At 32.8% G+C, this 11,501-nt stretch overlaps 1 protein-coding gene across 1 annotated transcript; it reads left to right on the top strand.

Annotated features, from left to right (window-relative positions):
• Positions 1 to 1,994: 1,994 nt before the first annotated feature.
• On the top strand, positions 1,995 to 5,398 carry LOC139514664 (uncharacterized). Its single transcript, XM_071304164.1, has 4 exons — positions 1,995 to 2,129; positions 2,611 to 2,778; positions 3,829 to 3,954; positions 5,180 to 5,398. The coding sequence occupies exons 1-4, from the start codon at positions 1,995 to 1,997 to the stop codon at positions 5,396 to 5,398; spliced, it is 648 nt and encodes a 215-aa protein (XP_071160265.1).
• The last annotated feature ends 6,103 nt before the right edge of the window (positions 5,399 to 11,501 follow it).

An 11,501-nucleotide genomic window follows, 5' to 3' on the forward strand; every position in this document is an offset into this window, starting at 1 on the left:
CAAAGTTACAACACTTGGATAGAACCTCATAAGGAGCATTCATGATATGTTTGGTTTTATTCCATTCAGTGGTTCTCTAAAAGAAGACTTTTGTATGTATTTCCCATAGGGTCCTTTGCTAAACTTACTCCCCCGCTGGCGGCCATATTGGATAATGGATCGGCTACAATGTACCAACACTTGGTCAGCACCTCATAAGTATCATTCATGCAATGTTTAGTTTTGTTCCATTCAGTGGTTCTCTAAAAGAAGACATTTGTATGTATTTCCCATAGGGTCCTATGTTAAACTAAGTCCCCCACTGGCGGCCATCTTGAATAATGGATCGGCTACAAAGCAACAACACTTGGTCAGCACCTCATAAGAATCATCTATGCTATGTTTGTTTTCTTCCAATCATTGGTTCTCTCAAAGAAGAATTTGTATGTATTTCCCATCGGGTTGTATATTAAACTAATTCCCCCGCTAGCAGCCATCTTGGATGATGGATCGGCTACAAAGTAACAATTGGTCAGTACCTCATAAGGAAAATTCATGCTATACTTGTTTTCATTCCATTCAGTTGTTCTCTTAAAGACATTTGTATGTATTTCCCATAGGATCCAATGTTAAATTAAGTCCCCCGGCGACAATCTTGGATAATGGATCTGCTACAAAGTAACAACACTTGGTCAGTACTTTATAAGGAACATTTATGCTATGTTTGGTTTCATTCCATTCAGTGGTTCTCTAAAAGAAGACATTTCCCATAGGGTCCTACGTTAAACTATGTCCCCTGCTGGCGGCCATTTTGAATGATGGATGTTCAGCACATCATAAGGAAAAAAAAGAGGGACAAAAGATACCAAAGGGACAGTCAAACTCATAAATCGAAAACAAACTGACATTGCCTGGCTAAAAATGAAAGAAGAGAAACAACAGAACACACGACACAACACAGAAAACCAAAGAATAAGCAACACGAACCCCACCAAAACCCAGGGTGAAGTAACAACACTTAGTTAGCACCTCATAAGGAATATTCATTCCATTCAGTTGTTCTCAAGAAGAAGTTGAAATGTAAAAAGTTAACGACGATGGACGCTAAGTGATAAGAAAAACTCACTTGGCCCTCCAATTATGATAATAGTTAAATCGCGTTTAATTTACTCCGGGTAACTAGCCTTCTAATTAAAATTTGAAAAATCCCGTTACTACATGGTGTGTGTTCAACTAACAACGTGGAAGACTGGCACAGACTCCTCAGCTAAAAGAATCACGACAAAAAGCCAACCTTCTATAACCTCATTCACAACCTTCATGAAGAAGCACAAATCCTACCCATCAGTGTGGTCGTGTCAATGGTCCAGTCATGGAAACAGGCAGCTACTGAACTGGTTAATGATAACCTTTTATATTGTATATTTGTGTATTCATGTTTAAATTCCTAGAAAACACAAGATGCATTTCTAAGGTTTACATAAGTATTCATTTAAACTGGTTGAAACATATTTATTGATCAGTCGCTTTCAATAAGAATATTACTTTCACTGTTTAGTCTAATATTGGTGGTATCATATGACGTGGCTCTGTACTTATACATCCCGTTATTGTTCTATGCTAATTTTTGTATTCGTGTCTTTCATTTTTGCAATTTTTTCATTATTATGCTCGGTCTATATGCCCTTTTATGATTCTTTGTTACATATGACGGCCTCTGTACTTAAAAATCCCGTCATTGTGCTATTTATATAATTTCTGTACTCTGGCTATCGTTTCACAAAAAATCGAACGATTTACGTTTACGATTCAACGTTCGCTAAGCGGAAGATTTTAGCTACGAGTGTTTCACAAAGGTGGTCGTAAACGTAAACGTAGGTTGGTCCCCTCCGTAAAACATTCAGTATGCCTTCGGAATATACAAATATTAACGGTCGGTATGAGCTAATGATGGCCTTGAACTTGAACGTTTCGGTTCCTGGTTTGACAACGTCGATAAACGGTACCAGTTAAAAATGTCGTCTGCGTCTATAGACGACGTTTCTGGTGTTTTGCAGCGTATGAACTCTGTGATGACTACACAGTATTTATTTTTAAAAGATAAACAAACCGCCGCAATTACAGAATGCCAAAAGAGGAATGATGTGCTAGTAGTTTTGCCAACAGGATACGGCAAAACCGTCATAATACAGGCAAATGCAGATACTTTCAGTTTCATGTGCTGTCAAACTTTTATTTTATTTTTGTAAATAAACAATCCAAATATTTTCTGTTCAAGCTGTATCATTTAATTTTCAATTTAGAATCGACATGTTCTGATAATAAATATTTAAGAAGATCGAAAGCTTCAACACTCAGTAGTTTTTTAATTGATTTTTTTTATCTGGTCATTGACAGTCATTGTTTTTATCAATTCGATATGTAAGACGTCGGTATTTATTTTATTCATTTATTTAAAAAGAAATAGAAAATCGTTCCTAGTAATTTGAGTATTGTATAGATTGTTTCTGGATATTAAGAGTTCTTTATTTGAGTATTCAGTTAAATGCTGAAAAAATCTCCCAATTGTATTACTGTTATTTTATCTTTCAAGATTTGAGTGTATTTTAACATGAGAACTTGTGTTTACAGGCTCTTCCATTTCTGACAGCTGAAAATGCTTGTGTGGTCATTATTAATGGCCTCACAAGCATTATTCAAGAACAAAAAACTAGATTCGGAGACAAAGCCATTGTAATTGACGATGAAATTATTAAATATTTAGAGGACCTACCAAATCCAAATAGTAAAAACCAACAGGTATTGAAAAAAAGTTTTATTTTGGTTTTTTTCAAAAAATTTATTGTGTTATTGTTTTCTTGTTCAAGTTGTATTTATAAAGCCTAATGTGAGTCTGTGTCATTGTAAACTCTTTCAAAGAAAGAAGAAATAGAGAAGTACGGTTTTCATTGCCTGGAGTTAATGTAGTTATTGCAATAAATTGCACATTTGGCATTTTCAGTTATTTGATATACATGATTGGGGATTGGGTATTAAGCTAACATTGACCTTGGTTAATGTTACACCCAGAATATGTCCTGATACTCTTGGCATTGACAATAACTGTTCATGCAAATATGTGCTTTCAACTGTTGCATTAACTGTTGTTGCAATGATAATCACAGATTGATGATTTGGAGAAAGTTAAAAATTTGTTTAATTGACAAGTGAGGGTTATCGCAACCTTTTTCATTCTGTTGGTTTTTATTCTTTTACTTTAAAAACTGGGAAAGCGATAATAAATTCTTGAAAAATTTCAACGGTTTTAAAACTTTCTGAGATTTTTTAAGAGTGTCAGACATACACTACAGAATGTAAAGTAATTTTGTATATATACATTCATATACAATTATAATTATAAAGTCAGTAAAACAATCCTGTCTCATTGGCCCTCATATAAAATCTTCTTATTATTAATGTCTGCTCTAAGATATTGTGCAGTACTGCCTGTGAACAGACAAGTTTCAGACACAATCAGACTTTTTTTTAATTTGTGAACATCTTGATTGTTATCTGTAATGCATGAAGAACTTGTTACTTTAGTTTTTCAGAATGAAATTGATTACCGATTGGTTATAATGTGTTTCCTTCAATCTTTATAGCATACACCTCACCATTCTGTTCAATTCTTTATTTTTCATGTGTAACCAAATATAGCGAACTTTGCTCATTGCTGAATACCAAATGGTGACCTTCTGTATAGTTGCTTTTATCAATTCCATTTCATTGATGGTTGACAGTTTCTCATTGGCCACCATACCACATTTTCTAAAAACTGTACAACTCAACACATACTTCTAAATATTTCAGACTGCACTCATTGTGCAAAGATTAACTGACGGTGATGCAGGAATTAACTATATCATATCTCATCCTGAGCCTATTGTTCATCCTGAGGTTAAAAAGATTCTCATGAAAAAGAATATTGCTAATCGTGTATGTACTATTATACCAACACTATTTAAAATAAATATGAGACATTTATATATATATATATATGCTATATGTCTGATGACACTTTCAAAATTAATATGGAGTACGGTACGGAAAATTATTTAAACATCATGTACCTCAAATCAAGGATTTGTATAGTATACAAATCCTTGCTCAAATGATTGCTATACATTTCACTTTCAATTTCAAATTCTGGTATGAAATTCAATTTTGACCACTGTATACAATTATCCTCTTATTTGTCCCATTATTCAAATCTCTTATTCTTTACATTATGATATATATCTGACTAAAAATGTGAAATTTCTCATTTAAACTCCCATAAAACCTTGAATTAACCATGAAATTTGAAACATGTAATTATACATGGCAAACAGAAATATATACAATATATACGACAAACAAAAGACAGCACAGAACAGTAGTTACAGAGTAAACAATAATATTACAACAACATATGTGGTATAATTTTCAAGCTGCATTTATATGATAGCTTAGTTTTTACCAATTTGGCCATGAACATTAAAAAATAGGTAAAAATTCTATTTTGCACAGATCTATACCCTGGACATGATTTAACAAAATGAAATTTGTCCTCTAAACATCTTTGTCAGAGTTACTTTGACAGCATATTTGTTTCAAATGTGTTTGGATATATAAGACTGTATGAAAGGAACCAAGTATAAAATGGTATTCATCTTCAATTTCGTTAGTGATACGAATTTTACATTAGTTGTTTTCCATTGGTTGATTTTAAAAATGACCGCTGTGTTGTATGGGAAGCTTACAGCCTATTCATCAAATTGAAAAACTGTTGTATCAATGGTTTTTAAAAGTCTGAGTTTCTGTATAACCTTACATTTTTGTCATGTAATGCAATGAAAATCTTGAGGAGTATCTTTAATAACGTGTAATTTGATACAAAATTCCAACAAACCAGTTTCATTAAAAAAAATTAAAAAAAATAAAGGGACCAACCATTTAACTCCTTAAAGGGGGTGAAGATGTATGTATGTTATTTTTAATGAGAAAATGCATTGTGGTCAGGCAGATGAAAGAAAAAAAAAAGAAAAACATAAAAAGTATGAAAAAAATAAAATAAAAAATGACTACTCACCCTTGAGGTTGAAGAGTTAATCGGTAAAAGAAATTCTGAGAAAAAAAATATTGAATATTCCATCCAACTGATAAAATGACTTGTTTATAGATAACACATCTTGTGGTGGATGAAGCACATTGCATCCTATCCTGGGGAAACTCTGATTTTCGGCCTGCTTACCAGAAGCTAGGGCTACTCAGAGCTGTAATGAAAGACTCAAACATCTTAGCTCTAACAGCAACAGCAAATGGCATGTCTCAAAAAAATATTTGCTCATCACTGAGAATAAAAGAGCCAGTAATTATTGTTGAATCACCAGATAGGTAGAGACATAAGTTTATTAAAAATTTAGAAAAATTATTATGAAATATGACGTGGTATGATTGCCAATCAGACAACTATCAATCAGAGACGAAATGAAAAGGGCTTGACTCATCAGATGGATACTTATAAAAAAACATTTAAACAAAAAAATAAAATGGAGTTGGCAATGTACTTACACATCCCCACAATAAAAAGACACTAAATACAGATCTGATAGTACACACATCTACTGACAGTTAGTTCACAGCCAATAACAAAATAATATTAGTAAATAATAATTAATGGTGGATGTATTCACATGATATTTGTACATATAATGTCCCTGCTTGCATATCATATAAAGTTATAATGGGACATAACTGAATACAATGTACCTTTAAAAATGGTGGTTCCAAAATTTGTAAATGATCGGAGTTGTTCTGGTCAAAAGTATTGTGTATAATTTTTCAAAACATTTGATTGAGACAAACTTGAGTTCGAAACTTAAAACCAAAATTAAAAAAAAAAAATTCTGTTTGTAAAGGGGCATAATAATCGAACAATACAAGTGATACCACTACAATTCACACATTGATCTGTGTCATTTTGTATAAGTTTCATAACATTTGGTTACAGCAAATTGAAGTTAGCTAGCAAAACCAATTTCAGAACTTGGTAAAATAGTTGAAGTTTTCATATTATCACAACACATTCGCAACAGTAATTAGCTCCATAGAAAGACATGAAAATATATCTTAATATATGTATGAGTTACAATTTCACTTTTGATTGTACATTTCATAACAACAACAACAACAACAACAATAACAACAACAATACCTTATTTTAAGAGGGTTACACAGTTAGCTAATGGTAACTAATCTTCCTCGAGGCCCTCATCATGAGAAATCAAATAAAATGCAAACATATACATTGCATACATTAGTATAAAAAGTCAAGTATGATAATAATGTTCAATACAACTTGATAAAATGTGATGAAAAAGAATAAACATGATGACATGATCAGTTTTTAATATTATTGATACAGCTAGGTTGATACATGTACCTATCATAGTTACAATTTATTAAAACTTGGGAATTGTGACTATAAAGCTGACAATACGTTGTGAATATTTTATAACAGTAACTATCAATAACTCTATTTTTGTTGTGATTCATTTGCATAAATAATTTCCTCAAAATCAAATTAAGAGTTTATCTGTTATAACCCTAGTTGTACAAATAATTCATTAAAATACACATAACATTTTCTTGTAAATAGACCAAATGTGTACCTCAGTGTAGAAAAAAGACCCCCATCTACTGGAGGGGAAAATACTGCAAAGGAGTCAATGTTTAAAACAGTGGATCCCATAATCCAAGAACTTAAAACAAAAATGGAAAACTACAGAAAAATAATAGTATATGTTCCCTTAAAATGGTGTGGGGTGCTTCACCAGAGAACTGTGACATCTATTGGAAATGTTAGGCAGAGAGTTTTTCTCCTATAGTTTCTCAATATCACTCACCACAGTCACAGCAGGTAAACATAAATATACCAAAATTCCAATTTCATTTATTAACCCGATTGATTTTTTACTATTTATTTTTCTGGACAATAGTTCTTGGTAAAAATAAGCCATCAATTTATGTCATCCTTTGTATTTTTTTAAATTTTGTTTTAACATTTTGGAATTTTCTTGGTTCCATTTCTCAATATATTAAGATTCAAGGAACAAACCTCCTAAATTATAACAGTGAATATCATCTATAACATTTGTCATTATTTAAAAAAAATTAAAACAACGATTGAGATCTGTTCTTAACAAAGTTTTGAAACCATATCTCCTTCACAGCTAAAAGCTTGGATCACCCAAGACATGAAGGATTTGGAAAAAGGAAGTCTAAGACTATTGTATGCAACTGAGGCATATGGCATGGGAATCGATGTGCCTGATGTGAGGCATGTGGTACATATTGGGCCTCCAAGTACCATGGAAAGTATGTTACATGAAAACAATATTGAAATCCAACTGATTTCCTATTAAACATAAAGTTAAAACACATTTCTTGGTCTTAAATTCAAAGAATTATTTTTTAATCACATACTTGTTCCATTCAATCCATTCACCAAATATAGTTGACCTGTAATTTTAAGTATCCGCAAAGTACATGTAAAATGAAAAGTTAAAATTTAATCAAGTAACCATGAAATGAAAAAAACATCAAGGTCAGATGAATCCTGCAAGATAGACCTTCAATTATTTTAACTATTTAATTGAGTTGACCCTACCTATAACGGTAACCAAGAAACAGACGTTTAAGAAATAACTGATGTAAGCCATACTTTATTGTACTTTAACATGGGTAGGCATTATACTTGTAATTATTTTTGCTTCTGTACAATTAAGTTAATGTCTCTGTCCGATATGTATAAGTATAGTGGTTGTGTAGGCTCTTCTGTAATATTTGATCAACTGATATTTTACTTACAGATTTTGTTCAGGAAACAGGAAGATGTGGAAGAGATGGTGAGCCCTCAAGTGCAACTCTTTTCTATAACAATACAGATTTATGTTCAACAAATCTAAATGAAAAAATGAAAATGTATGTGAAAAACACATCAATATGCCGCAGACAAGTATTACTTAACCACTTTGAAGCAGAAGTAAGGTGACAAGAAATGCACACAACTGCTGTGACATCTGCAGGTGTATTGTCAAGAATTTCAATAACGGCCGGGAAACAGACTAACGTAAACGTAGCCTTACGTTTACGTTTGTTTTAAGACTATGTCTAGTCTGTGTGCGTTGACGATTGTAACATACGGGTAAATCGCCCTCTGCTTCTCCGGAAAATCAAAAAAATATGACTGGTCTTCGGCTGAATTAAGCAAACAGGTGGATGAGGTTACTCAGGAAAAACAGGTTTGCGACAGACAATAACTGACAAGTAAGTATATTGCATATAAATATATCTTTTGTACCCTCAGTATCCAATGATTGAAGATGGACACATAAATGGAAATGAGGAATGTGTGTAGGAAGATTGTTCATAGTGTTCAAATGGAATATAAAATAAAAGTTTGACTGTTCAACACTACTTTTATTATTTTATTACGGAATCCATGGCCGAAACGTGGTTATTCCGACGAAGAGACAACAGTTGGAACAAAGAGCAAAAACCAACACAAGGTCACCACTGTCTTCACAGTGAGAAAATCCCGCACCCACAGACGGACTTCAGCTTGCCCCTAAACATAAAATGACCCTCTAAGATATCTCATTACTGTGATTAATCCAAGTTTTGAATATGAATATTGGACTTTGGAAGTGCTCAATTACAGGAGAAATATTTATGAAAGAACAAAAAATATACCTGCTTTAAGTCTCTCTCCTCTATTTTCGGACTTCCAGTATGCCATGCAGGCTAATTCTGATTAATTTGAATGAGTGAAACAGCAGCAGAAAAGACATTTGACCTTTTTGTGTTTCTTTCTTACATATGACGTGGCTCTGTACTTATACATCCCGTTAATGTGTTATTTTGCCATGGTTAATGTTTGCTAATATATTTGTTTGTTTCTAGAGTGATTAAGATGATAACACAATTTTGACTGCTGTACTCCTATAATTGACATGTTTACCTATTGTGTCTGTTATTATGTTAACACATCGTTGTCAATATAATGGAGTTTTATGCAACTGTCATTCAAGTGAGGTTTATTTGAAATGCTTGATTGTGTAGTTAAGATATAAAGGTTTTTCAATTTTTATAATCCTAAACGGGAGATCATTTGATATAGAAAATAGAAAGGAACAGATGATTGTGTTAAAGAGACGACAATTCTGATCAAAGAGCCGAAAACATCCAAAGGAAGCTGTATATATGCATGAAAAAGTGCAGCTGCAAATCAAAAACTACTGCGTAGTTAACAAAACTTGAACAATCAAATGAAAAACAAACAAGGGGTTATTAAATTTAATGTTCAAAAGTGTCGTTAAGCTAACGATTAGTTGAGCCTAAAGACTCGTTGAATTATGTTGTTCAAAAATATCTACTTGGTTAACAATTAAAACAACTGGTTTTTGTTTATGAACATTTTCCAATAATTCCAAATTTTTTACCAAAAATTCCTCCACTTACTGTTTTAAAATGGCTGAACAACAAACCCCCAAGAAACTACCTAGATTTAGAGGGACAAACTTTACAAGCATGGAAGTTAAATTAATAAGTAGCAGAGTGGTGGAGGAGTTAGGGTTGCTGAGATAAAATTTGGCCGGGACGTAACAGCAGGTGCCAAAAAAAAAAAGATGTGGGCTCAGATTACAGAGGAGGTGTATGCTCTGGGGTTAGCTATAGAAATGTATCCACTGTCAAAACAAAATTTAGAAACCTGACCAGGGATGTCAAGAAGTTTTTCTATGAGAAAAAAGAGAGAAACAAAACAGGTGGAAGACCAGCACCAAAACCAATCAATATGGCAAATAAAGGCAACAGTAGTATACCGCTGTTCAAAACTCATAAATCCATGGACAAAAAACAAAATCGGGATAACAAACTAAAACCGAGGGAAACGCATTAAATATAAGAGGAGAACAACGACATAACACTAAAATGTAACACACATAGACAAAATCCCACGAGAATAACAAATATAACATATATATATAACATCAAAACCAAATACATGAATTTGGGATACAAATACATGAATTTGGGATAGACAAGTACCGTGACACGTCTTATCGCAATGTGAATTTACACTAAAAAATAAGAGAAAACAAACGACACAACGTTATAATGTAATACACACAGAAACGAACTATAATATAACAATGACCATATTCCTGACTTGGTACAGGGCATTTTTAAAGGAAAAAATGGTGGGTTGAACCTGGTTTTGTGGCATGCCAAACCTCGCACTTTTATGGCCATGTGAAATATAACATCAAAATGACAACACAGGACTACAATATAAATAAATTGGAGAACACAATTGACAAAGAATCACACGAACAACAGCCAACAAAAGGCAACAAGTTCAAAATTTTAATACGCCAGAAGTGTATTTTGTCCACACAAGACCTATGTGTGACGCACAGATACAAAAGTTTGAAAGCCGAAACGAGTACAAAGTTGAACAGCATCGAGGACCAAAAGATCAAAAAGGTTGTGCCAAAAACGGCAAGGGTTTTCTGTTAAGTTACCAGAAAATCCCTATAATTTAGAGTAATTTATACTTTTGCAAACAGTAAATTTAATAAAAATAAAATGAATATACAAACAAAACAGGACATCATAAATGCCATGAAAGATACTCCCATCTTCAAGGGAATAGACGGTGAAAAAGAGACTTTTGTAGATTGGTATTTTAGAAATAGTAATTTTATATTATATTCATTCCTTTGTTACCCCTAAATTTGTCAGGCTTTTTGTTTTTATTTATTAAAATTACGATGAGTTCTTATATAACTACTCTTTACCTTTTGATAGATATGGAAATAAAATAAATAAGTCATGTATGGAAAGGAATAATAATTATCTAGTAATTCAAATTACTGCTAAATGCTTCATTTTAAAACACTTTTAATTCTGTTTGATATAGGGTACATGCATCCCTGAATTTCAGGATTTGTTCAGGGCAAGTAAGGTGCTAAAGTTTGTAAGAGATGGAAGTCAATTTGAAGATGATAAAACGGAGAAAAAACAACTGCAAGCCAGTGCGTACCTCATTCAGAGGAATGATGAGGAATTGCACGCAATCATCTTTCCCCGATTTATTTTCAAGAGACCTGCATAATTGTCAGCAAATTTTGTACAAAACAGTTGTGACAAAAGAAACCAGGAAGAATAAGATTAAACGAATCAACCATAAGAGATTATAATATGGTAAAATTGCACTAAACAATCAATTGCCTGAGTGCCCCTTAATTTGTTTAATTGGTTGTTATTCAAAGGAGTAAGACGCCTTGTTCAAGTATGCATTACAACATTAGACAAGCAAATAGGAGTGGTGAAGATCCAAAAGAGAGAAAAAGACACTACTGGTGCTGGTTTGATTGGTGTTCCATGTGAAGTAGTGTGCGCAAGTCCATGTTTATGTTTCATCAGCGTCTGTATTA

This window comes from Mytilus edulis, chromosome 1 (genome assembly GCF_963676685.1).
Source record: "Mytilus edulis chromosome 1, xbMytEdul2.2, whole genome shotgun sequence".
In the NCBI taxonomy this organism is placed as follows: Eukaryota; Metazoa; Mollusca; class Bivalvia; order Mytilida; family Mytilidae; genus Mytilus; species Mytilus edulis.

What these genes read in the sequence shown, in the direction of transcription:
- LOC139514664 (XM_071304164.1), top strand. Translation starts at nt 1,995, where the DNA reads ATGTCGTCTGCGTCTATAGACGACGTTTCTGGTGTTTTGCAGCGTATG. An exon ending in AAAAGAGGAATGATGTGCTA is followed by an intron (nt 2,130 to 2,610) that starts GTAGTTTTGCCA and finishes TTGTGTTTACAG; the next exon opens with GCTCTTCCATTTCTGACAGC. An exon ending in CAAATAGTAAAAACCAACAG is followed by an intron (nt 2,779 to 3,828) that starts GTATTGAAAAAA and finishes TAAATATTTCAG; the next exon opens with ACTGCACTCATTGTGCAAAG.